General features: G+C 39.0%; 1 protein-coding gene across 1 annotated transcript; it reads right to left on the minus strand.

Annotated features, from left to right (window-relative positions):
• Positions 1-536: 536 nt before the first annotated feature.
• STMP1 (short transmembrane mitochondrial protein 1) lies at positions 537-6,369 on the minus strand. Its single transcript, XM_030453609.1, has 3 exons — positions 6,265-6,369; positions 3,317-3,370; positions 537-1,000 (listed from the first exon to the last, which is right to left on the minus strand). The coding sequence occupies exons 1-3, from the start codon at positions 6,277-6,279 to the stop codon at positions 920-922; spliced, it is 150 nt and encodes a 49-aa protein (XP_030309469.1). The 5' UTR covers positions 6,280-6,369; the 3' UTR covers positions 537-919.
• Positions 6,370-20,002: the final 13,633 nt, after the last annotated feature.

The raw sequence follows: 20,002 nt of genomic DNA on the forward strand, positions 1-20,002 counted from the left end.
AATGCAAGGGCAAAAGGCTGAAGATTATGCAGAGGAATTTATGGAATACCAGACATATTTGCTGGAAATACTGAGCTCTAGCCCTTAGTCCACACCAAGAGGCAGTAAAAAAAAACATACTTGGAATGATTACACATATTGGACCACCAAGTACATAGTGTTTTGGATTCCCAGAATAACTGCTGACCTCCACGTTCCCCAGTTACCACTTATGGAAGATAACTCTTCTCTCTTCCATCCTCCCTATCACTACAGAGACATCAAGCAACAAGCAGAAAGGGGAGAAGACGAGGCAATAATAGAAGCAGCACTGAATTTGAAACATAGGTAATGGCCTTTTGCACTTCTTGAAATCAGACATGTTTGTGACAAGTCAGCACTGCTGAAAGTGGTCATTAAGCATAATGGAAAAAGCAGGAGCTCCCCCTTGTCCCCCAGGCTCTAAGTTCAACAAATGAACTTTCCCATCTCCAATAATGGAATGAGGATTGTTAGGAGAGTGAAGTAGCACTGCTCACAACAAATGACAAGATAGGTAACTTCTTGATGCATTTAATTTCTTTTGCGATGTTCTAAGAACTAGGGAATTACAAAGTGTGAGGTATGCATAGTACCAGGACTAAAAGGACTCCAGTTGGATCAGGTAAAAATGGGTTACAAAATATTAGGAAAAGCAGTAACGAAAAATACAAACGATCTTATCCAGTCACATATCAGCTGCAAATCCAAACTCTGAAACCCTTGAAAATCAGTCCCAGGGAAAGTTCGAGGCTGTACTTTCAAAAAAAGGACATTCCATTTCTAGGAGACTAAAAATGGAGGAATCTCCCATGCCAACCCCCTACTTGATCTTCGTTGCCTGAAAGGTAAAGTGCATCCTTGATGCACGCACAGAGGTGACCTGGGAAACGTCGCTCTGTTAGGACTTGTCACTGGGAGGTTTCTTCTTAGCTTCCACATCCTTCTTAAACTCTTCGAGCTTCTTTGCAATATTAGGAATCTTTGAAGATAAAAGCAAGAAACAAATAAATATCACACAAATTACTAAAAAATCCTGAGATGTGTAAGCCACAGCAGGAAAGACAATACCATAAACGCAACAAGAACTTCTGTGAAATTTAAACTGCTTTTTAAGATAAAAGATTCCAAGATCTGTTACCTTATACAAAGCAACATCAAGCAAATGACAAATGAAAGCACCTCACCTAGGCTACAGCAAATGTTTTAGAGATTGTTGAAACTAAAAGTCAACTAGTGGTGATGGGCACAAGGGGAAGAAAAAAAAATCACCTCACAGCACATTTGGTAAAACCAGTCTGTCTTCCTTACTAAGAGAGGACAAACTGCCAAGCATAAGCCAGTTTAAGAACTGATGCACAGACTTCAATATTGACTTTCAGAGAGGAAATTAGATTGCACTATCCTGGGCACAACCAAGAGAAGAGAGATGTTCAAGAGCAGCAAATATGTTCTCAAAAAAATCTATGAAGAAATACTTTTCCTGGTCCATTTTGTGGGAAAAAAATGCTACTTCATTCTTAATTGGCAACATTTTGCAGTTTCACACTTGAATGAAAATTCAGTTTACTCTTGTGAACTTCAAAACGTCACCTTCCTCTTGAAAATAAATACATTTTGATAAAGCAGCCCAATGGTAAATTTTGACAAGTTTTAAATCAATAAGAAACAAGGGGTAACTTGTAGGAGCAAGGAATAGATTATCTCATTACTCCAGCTAAAACTGGGACTTGACAACACAGGATTTTACAAGACAAGTGATAAAAATGTAAATAAAATCAGTTTGCACTATAAAAAAAAAACCAAACAAAACCCATGGACTTTTACTTCGTATATAACCTGCCAACAGAGCAGAAGGAAAATTAATCAAAACAGATTTCAGTTCTCTCATTGGATGGCTTGAGACTAGTAGCACTGGTAATATAATAAGTTTCTCTCTTATATTCCCTTTCAAACTTTATCTGTCTTGGAGCAAAAAAACTAAAAACCCAGACTGTAACCTGCCTGACATTTAAGATAAATTAAGAGAACTCCACTCCAGACAGCAGAATCTTCCATGTGCTTATAAGTAAGCACATCTGTGTACAGCTGCAGAATTAAGACCTGATTATGACAAGTTTATCTTACATATCAGTTAAAACAAATGAACCTTGATACCAGCAATAATAACACCTTGATACCCTTCACACTGCACATCAGTGTTACTTAACTCATTCCCAGGGAATCATTTCCTGCAAATCAAAAGCAAACGTCCCCCTCTTGTGGTACTACTTATAATGGCATACACTCTAAATACTACAATAATTAGTACAAAGAAACAAACATACTATTTTTACAATACATATTGACACACATGTTCTTATGACTAGATTTTCATAATACTATAAAACATATATTGGAAAGAACAAACAACTTTTTATTAGTGTTCTAATTGGAGTGACTGGACAGGAAACATCACAATAGTTCATCTATGAGCAAAAAAATAAGAATTCTTCAAACAAGATTATTTCAATATTGAAGACTAAAGGATACCAAAACATAAATGTCTTAGATTTGAGCTTCAACAGCTTGTTTTTAAAACGAGGCTAATATAGATTGCATAATAATGGAAAAATTATTTGTTGTAGATTTCATTAACTCCACTACCCTGTAAATAGCTAAGTGGCACTGCTCTTACAAGGGTTTCTGCTGATTCTGAAGAAATTAAAACCTTGTATGGAAGACTCTGCTCTAAATCTTCTTCTTCAACTCCAACTTTCACTGTGAGAAAAGAAGGAAAAAAAAGAATGCAGGTCGATATACTGTTTGAAGTATGAGCAGGTGCTGACTTTTCCCCAAAAAAAAGCTAGCAAAGCTTATTCTGATTACTGTAACAGCAGATGCTCTGTAGGATTTTAAAGTAACAAACAGGTATACTGAGTGGAAAACAATATAAGCAGACAGGCTGTCAAGAGTCAAGAAAACATTATTTTAGTGCTAGTACAATGCATGAGAAGGTTCTAAACCTTTTCTGTTTCTCCTGGCTTTATCTATGTAGATGCTTGTTCACCATATGTATCCTGTAGGGCCACAAAAGCAATTAAGGCTTTAAGTATTACTCCATCACTGAGATGTCAAAGAGGCAGGGGATTTGGTTCCATTTACATTCCAGTTCCTTTGTAACTGAAGTCAGTATGATCTGCATTCTGTTTAAGTAAAATAAACCATCAAAATAAAGATTGATTCAGTTCTGAATGAGAGAAAACCTTATATTTTCAGTTCAAAATATGTTTAACTCTGAGAATACAAGGATACTCACATCATAGTTCTGAGCCAGATACATCCCAACCACATTGCCAAGAGTAAAACCAAGCTAAAAAGGAAGACAGGGAGAAAAGAGTATTTAACATCCTTTCATTGAAAGCTTATTGGTTAAAATAACTAAAAAATAAAATAAAAATCTTCCAAGTCATGTGAAGACTAAAGAGTTTCAATTCTGCTCCAACTTAATTTCTCACCCTTCTTCCAGAGGTGCAATTTTACCCATGCTATTCATCAGGAAAATCTTACTGTCATTTCCTAAATACATCACAGTTGTGTTTTAAGTATGCAGTTCTATGATTACTAGGATCACATTATGATCACCTTTGTAAAAATCTTGACACTCACAAAGGCAGCCCACCTGTTTGCCAGCTGAGGAAAAGCCTCAAGCATACCAACATTTTTAGAGTGAAAGAAATTCCTCTCTTCAAAGACAGGTGATGAGATTTTCACTGAGCAGCTCCTTAAGATACTGGGGTTTATTTGTATCATTGCACTTCACAATGAACATGTTCTATACTATGAAAGCTCACTGGACTATTTTAGAAAGGGACACTTAATTATTAATATTGTTCCTTCATTGCCAGTATGTGAATCACTCTATAATGACAGCTGAGAACAGTTCTATGTAAATAAAATGGTATTGTCTATGGTCACTGATGTGAAAATAAGAATAGCTTAAGAAAAATAAAACCACTGCCCACAGTAACAACTTTTTTATCACATACTGACTAGAAATCTGTTCCATGCCCAAAGGAGGATGTAGTACAGCTTGTATTTCCATAAGTATTGCTGGTAAAAAGCTAGCTAGCTGTAGAAAACCAAAAGTTCTTGAAAACTGTCAAATGAACCATGACCATCACTTTAGTATGCTCTTAAACAGATTTTTGGTCTTATTCTTTGTTTACTATTAGCTTTTAAGGAGCTTAACTTTAAAAATTCAGGAAAAAGTCAGGGATTTTTTTGTGTGTGTACTTCAGTGGTTATTATTAGCTCTTGTGTTTTAATTATCGGTCCTCTGAGAGATATTAACATTGTACTGATGTAAACCAAGCTTGTGATTCCTCTTAATGCAGACCATCAGTCTAGCAGAGAAATTCCTGTATATTTAACACTGAGAACTCCCTTGAAAACACAACCCCAGTCCTTGTTTATGAGCCCTTTTCTAGGTTTTCACCCTTTCACATTTCCAAAGATGGACCAACTATCATATTCTGCTGTGTGACTTATTCTGTAAACATAGCACTGACATCAGTACTCCCTTCAAGTGAACTCCTTTACTAGAAGTCTTGCACTGCATCTATCCAGTTACTTTTATAGTTGACAATTCAAGCAGAGAGAAACATTTCACTGTTTAGACTTCAGTAATGTGGATATCAAAACATGCAGCCAATCAAAATGTGCATGTTAACTAAGGACAACAGGGCTGATGAGAATTCAGAGCCTGCCAGTTTCTACCCAGCATTTCAAGCTGCACTTTAAACAAATGTTTATTTTATGCTTGACTCTGGATAGCAAAAATACCTGGTTTGCAAGATTACCCCTTTATCTCCCAGTTACAGCCCTAACAAGGGAGAGCAAGAGTCAAACACACAATCTACACCCAAAGAGGGAAGAAACTCAGAGTCAGTGTATTTTTTTTCTAACCTCTGGTCCCTAATCAAGAAGTCATAATTTGTAAAAGGTTTTCATCTAGCAACTGCAACAGAAAAAATATTAGCAGCAAGCAAGAAGAGTTGATAAACACAGAAACTTTGAGAGGGGCTATGTGTATTTATTCTTACTGAGAGTTTTCAGTGGAGTGGAGACTGTAAGAGAGAGCTACAGAAATTACATGTTATTACATTTTATTCTGAATTCGAGAGAAGAAATAAGTCTTATTTATTCTTTTAATAAAAAAACCATGAGTGGCTCCCTACTTAAAATTGTCCATCTCTTCTTGCTCTGTATCAAAACACTGGGTATGAAACTTACAAGTCAGCTGAATCACATTTTGCCCAGTAAAACCCTACAGTATCCCTCACACCACTAGAGTGAAAAACAGGGGATTGTTTCCATGCTTTCTTATAGCAGAAATCAGCATCTTTTCTAGTCAGGTAATTTATTTCCAAACCTGGCAATATTAAAAATACCAGCATCGATTAAGTATTTCATAAGATTAGGCAGGCATCCAACTTCAGACACCCAGAAGAGTTTAGGGGAACAAACAGAAGTATTAAAGTAAGAATAGTACAAAAGCATTTCTTCAATTAATTCTGCTTTAGTGAAGGGGATGTAATGAAAGATAGTGACAAACAACCCCTCGCCTTTACGTCTCCCCATAAAAATCCCCATTTCCAGTGGTAAATGTTTAAAAGGAAGCAAAACGGCCCAAGACTTAAAACATACAAAAGGAGGGAGGTACGTATGCTATTACAGAGACATCTGAGCATCAGGAGGGCATCAAAAACCTGATCAATCTGCAAATTAAGGGTATGAATTAGGAGGGAAAAAAAACCCAAGGCTGAATTCCATATTCGGAGTGGTTTTAAGGCAGTGCCGCTGCGGGGAGCAGGGGTAAGCGCCGAGGAGCGGGGCGAGGCGACTCAAGGGGCCACAGGGCGGGTCTGAAGGAACCGGGGAAGGGAAACCGCCCGAAGCCGCACCCACGGGGATGCCGCTCTGCCGGAGAGCCAAAACTGGGCGCAGTCGCCCCGTTGAGCAGCCCCACGGCCACGGGGGGAGAGTATCACGCCCGGGTCAGGAGCGCTGGTGGACAGACCGCCGTGCTGATGGGAGAGGCCGCCGGCGGCCCCTCGGGCCTCAGTGTGCGGGCGGGGACAGCTCACAGCAAATTTCCTCCCTCCCCTCGCCAAGGAGCGGCCACCGCCGCCGCCCGCCTCTCTCCGCCCTGCCGCGAAATGGCGGCGGCGCCGTCGTCGTCGCTATCGCTCCGCAGAGCCTTACCAAGAACTGCAGCATGGCGGCCGCCTGCCTGCTTCCCTGCCTCTCTGCTTGCCTGCTGGGGAAGTCAGGCGGGCGGTGACGGCTCCTCTTCCGGCTGCCAACCGGCCCGCCCTTACCGCCGCGGGGAGGGATGCACCCAGTACCGCCCGCCCGCACGCCTGGGGCTGACCAGCGGCTTCTGTCCCGGCCGGCCCCGGGTCTGGGAGGAACCCGGGGGTGGGTGCTTGGGGTAGCACCTCCGGCATCGCCCCGCTCCGATTTTAGGGATGATGAAGAACACAAAGAGGGCTGCGGGACATTTTTTAAAGCCTCCCTGCCGAAGCACAGGAGAGGAGTCTGGTTGCCGGCCAGGGAGCGGGGCAGCACCGCGCAATCGGGGCAGTTAAATGAGAGTCTCTTTAAACTTAAATGAGAGTTTTTTACAGAACGGATCTTAAAGGAAGGATCAAGTGAACCAGACACTTAAATGCGGACGAAATTCTGTATGGTTTGGTGTCCCCTGCCTCAATGCCTCAATCTCTGCCTCTCGTGGCAGACAAGGCTGAAAGAAACTTTTCCTTCTTTTCCCTCTTCCTTACTTAACACTCACCAGACCACATCTTGGGTACCCAGGGACGAGTTTGGGGCCCCAGCGTAAGAAGGATTTGGACAAACTGGAGGAGGCATAGGAGTGAGCCCTAGAAGCTGATCAGGGCAGGAGACCTCCCTGTGAAGAGAGGCTGAAGGAGCATCCATGGCTCAGTCACCACAGAGGGGGATCTGATGTCCCCTCCCAAAAAGGGGGGGAGGTATTAGTCAGCTGGAGCCAGAATCTTAATATTGAGGCACCAGGGACAAGATGAAATGAGAGGATGCCTGTGTGTAAGGACAGACCCTTTTGGCACTTGCCAGAGAGGCCCTGATTACACAGACACTGTGCTGTCTTTACCTATGGAGGTTTCCAAGACCCAGCGGCGTTAAACCCTGAGCAACCCACTCAGCTCAGAGCTGGTTCTGCCCTTAGCAGGAGGTTGCTCTAGGGACTTCCCGAGGTTTTCTCCCACCTGAATCATCCTATGATCCCACAAGAGCTTTCAAAAAAAAAAAAAAAAAAAAAAAAAACAAACAAAAAAACCAAACCAAATTAAAAACAAAAAAATTAAAACAAAAAACACGTCTTCTCTTTTTTGTTCCTTCTTTCTCTCTTTCCTTTTTTTTTTATTTTTTTTTTTTCCCTACTTGCATGATTAGAAAATGAAGAGTAATTGTCCATATGGAACACTGGGTTACTGGGTTTAGTTTCTTGTAATGGCTACACTTAATCAAATGAGATTTGAGCAGAAAATATCAGTTAGGGAGATTTCTCCTCCTGAAAATCATGAAGAGACTGGAAACTATTGCAATATATTACAAATCTCTTTCACGTGTTGTTTCAGATTAAAAAAATAAAAACCAAAAGAAAAAAAAAAACAAAGCTGAAAAAACAACAACAATAACAATAATAATAATAAAAACCAAAATGAAAACAACCCCCCCACACACACACACAAAAACCCCAACAAAACCCCAAAACAAACAACAAACTAAAAAGAAACAACCAAACAACTTCAAACCAAAACCCCTCCATCTGGGTGTTGTGGCACTATTGGGCATCTCTGTAGTTAAACCAAGTTAACTAATTAAGCCTCCCTTTCCCAGAAAGCTCAAATGTTCCATGTAGTAGACAACATGTAGCTTTCTTCTTTTCTGGAGCACCTTACCTTAGTGAAGTAAAGTATCTTCTACCCCATTTAGGAAAAGAAGCACAGAAATATACTAAGTAACTTTTAAACTTTTTTTTTTTTTTTTCTTCCTGTCCTGGTGATACTGTTGTGAGGAGCTAGACTGGAGACAACTTTCTTTTGAATTTCAGGCTGTCCCAAAGCCTGCTGTGTTTTCCTTCTTTCTCTGGGCCAGAGCTGACTTTTGGAAATCTCACACAGAATTTTGGATGGATGCGGCACAAGACCCAGGCTTGGGACTCCTTGCTTTCTGGATTAGTCCTCTCTGGAGTCTTGGAAACGAGCTTTGGTTTTGAAACAGGAACAAATCACTTGGTAAATATATTTTCCTAGTGCTAAGGCCTTCTACGCATGTAGAGGATCAGAGCATTAAGATAGTATTGCAGGCTACAGCCTGAGCACATCAGAAATCAGGAAGAAACAAGGCTTTTAGTAATAGCAATGCCTCCACAGTATCATCATAGGGAAATAAAGTTTTTCCTGTTTCCTGCTTATTAAAAATGTTGTTATTCTGCTTAGACTAATGACTACAACATCTGTTAGACAGTCTTGGCTCAACAGCACTGTACAAAGTTGTTTTCCTACATGCAGTGAATTTTATCTGTGACATTCAGTGGGCAGCCAAAATTTATTTTTTCCTTTAAAGTAAATCCATTCCATTTACATCAGTCAATGCTGAATCATTTTGAATTAGAGACTTCAGAGACTAGGTCTGATGGATGACATGTTATTAGAAAGAAGAGCTCAATCTGACAGCTGTAATTGCAATTGGTGAACTTTTATACCTGGGGAAAAAAATAATAATTAAAAATTAATAATTATTTTTAAAAGGAAAAGAACAAGGTTGGGTTTTTGTTTTTGTTTTTTTTTTTCTTTTTGTGAGCTACCCCAGATATGACTTCACCTCAGACCACAGAGAGTCTTATAATCAAACAGCTCTTACTTCAGCCTGGACATTGACTGTAACTTGGTTGGAATGCATGTATTGATCTTGAGGAAGAGAAGGAATCAGGAAGAGGCACACAAAACTGTCTCTAACACCACTGATGCTCTTCTGGGCAATGTTCAAGGGGTGTAAGGAGCCCATTGTGCTACATGGCACTGGTTTTGTTTTGCCTGCTTGGGCATGGCCTGTTATATGACCTGCTTTCCATTTGCTTTGTTTTTTTCATTCCCTCCTTGTCTTGACAGAGTAGGGTACAAGTTACAATCATTCTCAGCCCCAGGGCTCAAGGATGTCTTGTTTAGGTACTTGTTTTATGTTTGTTGCCTTCTTTTGGGTACTTTTTGCAGCTTCATCTCTTGTATCTACCAGCTGTTGCCATAGAGATTGGTGGAGCACATGGAGAATAGGGCAAGGAGCAGCAGCCCAAGTGAGAGTATTTTGAACTTGTGTGACACCAAGCTGCTGCACTAACTGATTTACAACATCTTTGCTTTAGCTTCTTTCACTTTGCCATCACATATGCACGTTTTAGGAAACTGAGTCATTTTGTGGGTAAAAAACAACAGGTCTGAATTGAGAAGTGGATTATCTGCAGTATAAAGAATGTGAGCACTAGTGAGATCCCAGGAGCTAGTGCTTGCATTTCATCAAAAAATTGCTGAAATGCTGAATATCAAGTTCAGTGAGTTCTTCAGTCACCTGCAGATGAAACGTACAGATAGTCTTATAATTTTGAACAATAGTCTTCTGCAGGCAAATTTTCAAGGCCACAACAATACCCATACATATAATGAATGACATCTCTAGAAACATTATCCCTTGTAACCAAGCATCTTGAAGAGTAATCTACTTAAAATGAGTAAGGTTGGAAAACTCATCTTTCTAACTGTGATAGGGACAAAAAGAAAGGTATAACTTTTAATACATTTCCTGCTGGAGAAGGTTTTCTCCATGTTGCCTACTTTACTCAGGTGATCTACAAGTATAGTCAAGCCCATAAGGTATGCAGAAAGCTTGTTTGTCAGGAAGTACCTGCTATTGCACATAATTATGAATTGCTAAATCCTATTTGAAAATGTATTCATGTTGATTTCATCTTCAACGTGCGTGTTCAGGTCCGTGTGCACTCAATGAAACATAAGAATCCCATTCTTAAAGGCTAGTATTAAACTTACCCTGTTTTTCACAATGGGTTTGGGCTTGTATACCAGGACAAGACAGTTCTGTATGTTAGGCCCAGTAGAAAAAGAGTGTGTTATGCCATTACATCATGAGAAATGCTAACAGAGAAGAGCTTACACTCTTATACCAATGTAAATTTATAGACCCAGACAGAATCCATCCCAGGCTGTGAAGAGAAAGTGGCTGGCATTGTTGCAAGGATGCTGTCTATAATATCTGAAAATTCATGGAGATCAGGGATTGTCTATGATGACTGTAAGAAGGCAAATGTCATACCTGTCTATGAGAAGGGCCCAAAAGAGAGCCCAGGAAACTACAGGCCCATGAGGCTTATTTCAGTCCTTGGGAAATTAATGGAATGAGTACTCATAGAAACTATTACAAAGCAATTGAAATGTGTCTGGGGAAATCCAGGAAAGATTTGCCACAGGTAAATCATGCCTGACAAACCATGATCACCTTCTACATCAAAATAACATTTTCTGTTGACATGGGGAGGGCTGTGGGTGTTGTTGACTTGGACTTCAGCAGCTCATTTGACACCGTTTCCCACAGCTTTCTCCCTGGCAAACTGGCAGAATACACTGGTTTGTGAGATGACTAGGAAGCTGGCTCACAGGTTGCACTCAGAGGGTGGTGAGGGCTTTATCTGGAAAGACTGGGACAGTTAGATCTTTTTTCCCTGGAGTAAAAAGGGCTCAAGAGGTACCTTATCACCATGTTCCAGCATTTAACCGGTAGCTATGAACAGGACAGAAGTTCTCTCTTCACATGGTGCCACATGGAGAGGAAGAGTACAATTCCAGTACAAGTGGCACTGGAACAGGTTTCATCTCAACATAAGAAAGAACTTTTTTTACAGTGAGAACAATCAGTCACTGGAACAACCTCCCTAGGGATATGGTAGGGCCTCCATCACCAGAGGATTTTAAGATGCAATTGGGCAGGACAGTAAATAGTTTCACCTAGGCTCCCATAAAAGGTTGAACTAGTTATCTTTTATGACCCCTTCCAAGCTGGACTGTTCTGTGATTCTATGATACCAGAAGTGACTTATGACATGTCTCAGACTGTGTAGGTCCTTTCACCCCAAACATTTGTCCCCATGACCTGTCAAGTGGGGATCTTCTCACTCTTCCTTCTAAATTGTTTTTTTTTTCTTTTGTTTTGTTTTTGACCTGAAAGTAGCAGCAATAAGAGATTTGGTGTGAATACTTGTGATAATCTTGTTGTAAATGTTTGAGAGTTAATTAGAATAAAGCAGTAGTATTGATAGTTTAGCCATGGTGAGAATGTAAGTGAAGTAGGATTGGTAGGAAGGCATAGTATTTTATCTGTCTAACTGATACCAGGAGGAAATATTACAAGATGAGGAATAGTATTTTATCTGTCTAACTGATACCAGGAGGGAATATTACAAGGTGTTTGTCATAGTAGCCCTTCTTCAGATCTCAATATGATATAAGTCACAGGATATAAACATAGATTAAAAAAACTCCAAACTGTTGTTCTTGTAGTTACTACACAACTTAAAATCTAAGGTGCATAATTTTGTGTCCTTTAAATACTACTCTTTATTTAATGTATTGTTGAAGAGTGAAAATTTTCTTTAAGCTAGAAATTCTGTAAAACAAACACCAGATGGAGCTAGAAGACTGTGAATTAAAATTTCTCTTTACATTTTATTAAGCTTAATACTTAGAATTTTAGTTCAGTTTTACCCTTTTTTAAATATTATTTTGATATCTTTTATATAATCTGTGGTGTGGTTGAATAGTTTCTGAGGAGTTGCACTTATCCAGGACTTTTTTTATCTTGCCATTGAGACAAGCACCATTTTAGTATACAGTAGATACATAATGTACTATACAGATAATATGTATAGAACAATATGAAAAATGAAATCAGAATTGCAGGGCAATCATCTTATTAAAAATTTATCAGAACTTATTATTTCTAAGTATGCCATTTATAATTGCTTGCTTGAAAAAAATTAAGTAGCCTTTCAGTTGAACCTCCTCAGATCTTTTCCAGTGGAGGTGGAGTTTATTGTGAATTTAATGTAAGCTTGTTGAAAACACCTTTTTGAAGATAACTTCTATTTCTTCCTTTTTCCTCTTGGATGCCATAAGCCAAAGATTCTCTGGAGTTCTTTGATCAGCAACATAGTCCATTTTTTTCCGAAAAACAGAAGGCATTACTGACTTACTATGTGGGACTCAAGTTGTTTAAGGCAAATTTTTCAAATGTAGTTACTGACTAGAATAAACAGTTTTTGCATGGCCATTCATATCAACCCTTTTAAAGTCTAATTTTTATAGAGACCACTATGAGATTCAAAGATCATTCTTGACACCACAAAATACGACCAGTTGATGTAGTTCAATACAGAAAAAGAAGTAAAAAAACCTAGGTGTCAAACTGTTTATGTTTTTTTGTTTATTTGTTTAAAATAAAAAAATAATAATTATAATATATGTAAGGACAAGTGAGCACCAGGAGAAAGAGAAGTGATAACATACAGAAGGTCTCTGAGCGACAGAGCTGAAGGGCAGTGTGACTCACAAGTTTTAGAGGGGTTTGTGACAGTCCTGAGGTGACACAATGCAGAAGCCTGGCCTGGATTAATTGAAGATTGTTTCCAGATTTTCCTATATTCTTGTGGCATGATCTAACCCTGGATGTCCTAATTCAGTCTATAAACCTGAAAATCTAAGCTTTGCTTCTCTTTAGAGTAACCCCACAAATTGCTTGGCACAAAGGGAGGGACTTCAGAAAAAAGATGGAAAACCCAAAATAGGTGTTGCTTTCTTTTTTAGGTATGAAGTAATAAGAATGAGATGCTCCTAAAACAAATCAACCATGTGAATTTCAAAGAAATACCCTGAATGAAAAAGAAAAAAGATAATTCAACCTGTTTTTTTTTCTTGTAGGTGCATAAAAATGCATTTCCTTATGAATTCAGCCACTAATTCTTCCCTAGCATTGCGACTTAATTCTGCATTTCCACAAAGAGATATCTACCAGCTCTATCTAGGAATTAATCATATACCTGGGAATTACATTAGCCAGTGATATACATACTCTAGAGATGATTCTAACTTATCTTTTTAATATCTGACTACATACCTCAGTGGTTCTGGTTTCCACCATGTAAATGGCTCTACTTTATCCTTTGCTCTCCATTCCTTCAATACATACATATGTATGGACAATGTATTTTCATTTGGACTCACTAAGCTTTTAACTGTTTCACCATGAGGGTTAGGCAGATGGTGGAGCAAGTTGGCCAGAAAGGCCATCTTCATCCTTTTCAAGACTCAATGAATAAAGCTGACCAACTTGGCCTAAGGTCAGAGCTGCTGCTTGGCCCAGAGACCTGCTGAGGTCACTTCCCACTTAAATTATCTTAACCTATGATTTTACTATGTGTTATGTTTGTATCCAGATATTTACTCCTTTTTCCTTTTAGTGGAAGAAACATATTTTTCAGTCTTACCAAGCTCTGCATCCAAAAATAATGAAATAACCATCTTCTCTGCCAGGCAAAGTAGAAACCAGTCCAGGAAAAGTTCCTGTGTATAAAGAAAGAAAAAAACCTCAAACCCAACAGTCTGTCAGTTTTATATTTAGTCAGGGTAACAGAGTATGTGGAATGCAGATGAGTCACGGTTTTAAGTTTTTACCCTGAAGCTACAAGATCTAGAAATGTTCTCTAAACAGCTCCTCCCCATCCAACTGAGATGTTCCCATGAAACAGAATAATGAATACTGAAGGCTGAATTCAACAAGAAATTATAGAGCACTGATACCTTCCAGCTCTATTTGCTGGGCTATGGGCTGAACAGGGCAGTTCTATGAGAAGGACCTTGGTTCTCCTGTGGTTCACAAAGAGGCATAATTCCATAAACAGATAATAGATGTGTGATGAATCTGTGCCAGACCTGCAGAAAGCATGAGTGCCAGTCATGGAGATTTATTTAGTTGGCAGTTTCAAGCTGTAGCTGTTCGTGCAGCTGTAGGAGCTCCTGGTTCAGCTTCTCACATTTGGATTTAGAGACAATTGTCACAATCACATCAGATGTGAGACGTTGGGAAAATAGTCCCATCACTCATAAGGTGACAGCAATCACTGGTGCACCAATTTTCTGAAATAGCTTTTCAGCAAGGATTAGAGCTTTTTAAGAATTCAGGTCTATCAAATGTGTGGGAAAATGAACAAAGAAAAAATTGTTATTTATAGCCAAGCTTACTTGCTGCTGTTAGGACCTTGAGTGCACTGGCAGGCTCTGCACTCTCTACTGCCAATCCTGAGGTTGGGAGAGAGCTGGAGAAATCTGTGCCTTGGGTTTTAGGCTTCATGGGCTCTCCAGTCCTTGGTTCTATCCAAAGCAATGCTGCAGCTGTCCTGGCCACTGTCAAAGCCTGGGTGCCTGGTCAGCCAGATCCCTGCCTCACTACATCCTGCTGGACCATCACCCTTGGTGTCCAGCATCCTCCCCACTCCTCCTGGGCAGCCCATCCTGCTGCTCTGGAGCACTGCTCTGTTGTCACTAGCCAGTGCCATCACTTACTCTTTTGAGAGACAGAAAATAAAGGAACTTGCCTGAGCAATTTTTTTTGGAAGAAAAGTCAGTGCCTTCAGAACAGCTATAGAAAGAAGACGTGATATAATGAAAAGAATATAAATAGAATGTGTTTGGCAGAGCACCCAAGTAATGACCTAAGGTTGGTTTGGATTGGGGAGAGTGCTTATGGAATAGGATGGGTGTTGCTCTCTCCAGAGAATACTCACCAGCAGGATGTTCTTTTCCACAGCTGGTTCTCTGGCAGAAAAGCAAGCTCAAAAAACCTCATTTTGGAAGTGAATTCAAGAACTCACTATTCTCTTTAGTGCAGAAAAGCTATATGTTTTTTAATGTGATGGCATACTATAATATAATTTGTCATAAATCTGTACTGGGACTGGAGGGGGCATTGTCCTCTTCCCCATGGGGCATCTGAAAAACAGATCCTACTTTAAAAACAACAACAACAACAACCTCTCACCTGCATAGATTAGTTCTTCAGATGACTAAAAAGCTCCAGAAAGCATTTACCATCCTTTTAGTGCTAACATGGGTTATTTAATATCACTGGAGGTTCTGGAGCTTTTTAAAATACTTTCTGATGCTGAAGTGTTACTGGCCACTAAAACAATAAAACTTAATGAAGATATTATCTGATAACTGAAAATAATTAAATCTTTCACATGTGTTCAAGAGTCATCCAGAGAGTCTGGAATTAATATAAAGATACTAGATATAAGTAAAACCCATGTAAATGAATCATCATACTGGAATCCCAAAGCTATGACCAGTAGATGGTGCTCTTTTCCCAAGTAAGAATTCAAAAAAAATTTTTCAAATTATAAAAAATGTTATCAAGTTACTTTAATGTTTTAATCCCATGGTTAGATAATATTAATCAGAAATTAAGTTTTAACACTTTTTTCCTTCCAAAAGTCACTGCAGATTTTCACTGCATTTCAAAACAGACAGAAACTGGTTTAACTGATTCACTTCATTAAACTTAGTGGAATAATCAAATCATGGCATTGCACTTTACCAAGCAGTTCTTCAAAAACTATGAGGTTATCTGTTCAGGTTTTAATTATCTCTCTTCTTTCTAGCATAAGTTTGTTCTGTTTTCAATGGGAAAAATAAACCCAAACCAAAAAAAAAACCCCAAAACCCCCCACCAAATCAACCAACCAAAACAAACAAAAACCAAAACCAGCAAAAAAAGTGCAACAAAACCCCAAACCAGAACCAAGTCCCAAACAAAAACCACCGCTGTCTGGTGTTATTTTCTTAGACAGCATTTCTTCAACCTTAATAAAACAATCTCAGTGAATGAAGAGATAACTGTAGGGTCAGAATATTTTACCACCTGCTCTCTTTGCAGAAGGAATGCCAAAAAGAAGCATTTTTTTTTACAAGTGCTCTCAAAGTCAATCAAAAACTCATCTTGGAAGTCATGCCTTTCTGGAACTGTGGCTCTAGTCAATTAGTCTCTGATGCAAGAAAATTAACACTGGTGCTTTCTGCCAAGCCATGTTTATATTTTTTATATATTGTTTATTCTTCAATGGAAATAAAAAAACCTGTACGCTTCACACAGAATTAAAAAACCTCACTTACTTGATCACAGTTATTTGATATGCATTTTTTCTCTGTCTTTGATGACTGTCATACTTACTGGCAGGCAATCAGAGTTCAAATGCTTTCAGTTCCCAAGTTACCAAGAAATTTTGTGCTGGCACTTCCAAGGTTTCCCTCACTGAACATGCCAACCTATCCAACTAAATCTGGGACGTACAACTGTGAATGTTCTTTGTCAGTCCTGACCTTGCCTGCTGGACCTAGGAACCTCAGAATCCTTCTACTAGGGAATAAAGCCCCACAAAATCTTCAAGTCTTCTCCCAGCTTTGGAGTTTGGCTTAAGTATTTTAAAGGACACCATGGAGGATGTAGGGTTTCAATTGCTAGTAAAATCCAGAAGATTACAGATGAATTTCTGAGGTGTTGGTCTTAATTATAGAAAGGTTTGGGCATTGTGCCTGTTTTGGTTGGGACTGAGTTAATTTCTGTCAGAGTAGCTGGTGTGGGTCTATGTTTTGCATTTATGCTGAAAGAGTGTTGATAATGCAGAGATGTTTTAACTGTTGCTGAGCAGTGCTCACACTACATCAAAGCCTTTTCTGTTTCTCACATCACCCCAGCAGCAAGTACACTGGGGTAGCACAAAAAGCTGGGAGGGGACACAGCTGGAACAGCTGACCTCAAATAACCAAAGGGATTTTATACACCATGTGACATTTTGTTCAGCATATAAACCTGGGGAGGGAGGAAGAATGGGGGACATTCAGAGTAATAGTATTTATCTTCCCAAGTACCCATTACCCAGGATGGAGCTCTGCTTCTGTGGGGATGGCTGAACACCTGCCTGCTGATGGGAAGTGGTGAATGAATCCTTTGTTTTGCTTGGCTTGAAAGCAAAGTCTTTTACTTTGCTTATTAAACTGTCTTTATTTCAGCCCATGAGTTTTCTCACTTTTACCCTTCTGATTCTCTCTCCTATCCCACCAGTGGGGAGTGAGTGAACAGCTGTGTGGAGCTTAGTTGCTGGCTCAGACAGGTGTTTAGTATAATGGATAATCTCATTCTCTTCAATATAGTGTCTGAGAAAGCTAGCATCTTGGGCTAACCAAAGGAAAAAAAGTAAAAAGCAATCCAGGTGAAAAACACTTAAATTCTTGTAAGAAATATTTTTGCCCTGTAGAATTTAATGTTTCATTGATAATCATTATTTTTATCACATAAGATCTCTGGCAGCATCCTCTGAGAACATCTTGAACTCTTTCCCGTAGCTGTTCTTTATATGTCAGTCTCATGAGCCAACAGCCCTTGCAGAATGCAAAATTTGAAGAATTTAATAAAGATGAAACCAAAAGTCTGTAACTGATACTGTGTACAAAAATTTTCATAATTTTTCTTTTTGGAATTCTTTGAATTATTCTTCTGTTCAGGCCAATGTGATGTTAACAGGGAGCATACAAATCACTGTGGTTTCAGACAGCTAAAGTCAAGAATGCTGTAGGATATGAGACCCTAGCTTAAGCAAAAACATTTTTTTTTTTTGCCATATTGATCAATGTATGCTCTATATGTCTCCACTATGTCACTAGAACAGATGATTTAATTCTGTTTCAGTAACTAAGTGCTCCTGCTTTCATAGACTCATTTAGATATGACGAATGAGATCCTTAACTTCCATAGCTTATTTTGTGAGGCTGAACTCATAGCTATGTCTCTGTTATGCTTGCGAGCACTGCTGGCTGCATAGGTTGCAAACTCTGTGGGTGAGGATATACGATGGACCTAAAGTCCTAACACCAGATTATGGAAAGCATTGTGCCTTTAAGGCCAAATTTACAGAGGAATTAATATTATGCCTTGCCTTCTGAAAGGCTATTGAAGTAATGGACCGAGATGATCCAGCTGACCCTAACTTCCTTCTGGTAATCTTTCAAGAAACAGCAAGGCCAGCTCATGCTTTCTGTGAACAGAAACTGTTATTCACACTGTCATATTTGTACCCTATTAAAATATCACACCATGTTCATGTAAAAGTGTCATGCAAGTTTTAGATAATATTATGTATATTTTAACATGATGTAAAAATCTAAATGAAATTAAGCAACATGGTCTGATGATTCTGAACGGGAAGAACTTTCACTTCTAAGAGAGAATTTAAGGTTTGGAGGTTTTTAAATCACACATCTTTGATGTTTAATTTCTGAATGGGAGAGGAATGAGTAAAATGAGGGATTAATTGCTATGTGTATTTGATTCTGTGTTCTTGTGAGTGGCCACACAAAGATGTCTTAAGACTTACCAAGCTATTTTCACAATAGCTTTGTGAGATGCTATTATGTTGTGTAATGTGCCCTAGTTCTGGCAAGTCCTTATCATGATTTTCCTCACCTCTTCAAACTATAGTAGGTCAAAACTAGCATATATTTTCTGAATATATTATTTTCATTTATCACAGAGAACAATAAGGAGACACAAGTGCTCCAGCTTGAACTAACACCCTTTGCATTCATCATAATCTTCAGCAGCACATACAGTCAGATACTCTTGTCTGATCCTGCATGGCACTTCTTACAAATTGATGCTTGGCATCTAAGTGGGTTTGGGTTTTTTTTGACAATGCTTTTTGCTAATTCCACACAGCTTGTTTCAGGAGATCATGATAGGTCCTGCTGTTTTCTGGGCAGAGCTCCCTTCAGAGTTCTGTTTACAAATGTTGGGGTTTTTTTATGTTTTAGTACATGGAAGAAAAAGTTGTTCATGAGATACAAAGACTGGTGCTTCTAGAGCAGCACCTTTGTGCATTGCTAGTAGTTGCCAGTTCTTTTACATTAATTCATGTCCTGCTACTCAGGTAAAAGCAAAGAGGTTCTGTCAGCATCCACTACAGAGTATTAATAAACAATGTGATAGTCAATGAGCTGTAGACTTGAATAACAGGTATCAAATGCATGCTTCTGTTGCCTTAGTAACCATTCCTTCCCCACTGAGGATTTAACTTAACCCCATAGTCAATGTAAGTTTAACCCTCATCTATGCAGCTACTTTCCCATTATAATAAGTGGAAACACATCCTAGTGCCCGAATAAAATTACTGGGAGAAATGGTAGCTAATTTAAAGCACTATAGCAGATCTTTGGCTCAGTTAACTGTTCACCTGTGAAATTCCCTAAGGGCAGGATACTTTCCTCTGCCTTTTTTTTTTAAGTTCCCTGCACATAAGAGTCGCTTGTGATCTGAGAATGAGTTTCTATGGAAACCTACAGGTAGGCAAATCTTGTTGTAAGGTTACTGATGTCTGTTTAGCAAAGTAATTAGCAAAAAAGAAGCATATAATATTGTTTTCCCCTTCCTGTCCCTTATTTGCACCACATATCTACTTGCACATAATCCACTTAATCGTCATGAAGAAGGATGCCTACATATATATATATCTTCCACTTTTTAGCACATTTATTCAGTGTAATTTTTAGGAAACACTGGCTATCTGAAGACAAAAACAAACAAGCAAAAAACAACCAACCAACCGAACAAAACCAACAAACAGAAAACTGCAGATAACTACTGGCAAAAACAAGGACAGTCTTAGTGTTACAATGAGAAAGTAGTTCATGGATCTCCTTATCTTTTCTGACTTTTCCATATAGTGACTGTGGAACCAGGTACACTTTTTGGTATATGCAACAGCCCCTCCTCTTGTTCTCTTTTCAGG

Source organism: Calypte anna, chromosome 1 (genome assembly GCF_003957555.1).
Source record: "Calypte anna isolate BGI_N300 chromosome 1, bCalAnn1_v1.p, whole genome shotgun sequence".
NCBI classification, from domain to species: Eukaryota; Metazoa; Chordata; class Aves; order Apodiformes; family Trochilidae; genus Calypte; species Calypte anna.

Bases quoted from the DNA above. Each gene is read 5' to 3' on its own strand.
- STMP1 (XM_030453609.1), bottom strand. The intron at 1,001-3,316 runs GTGAGTATCCTT...TTATCTTCAAAG, and splicing joins ATCTGGCTCAGAACTATGAT to ATTCCTAATATTGCAAAGAA.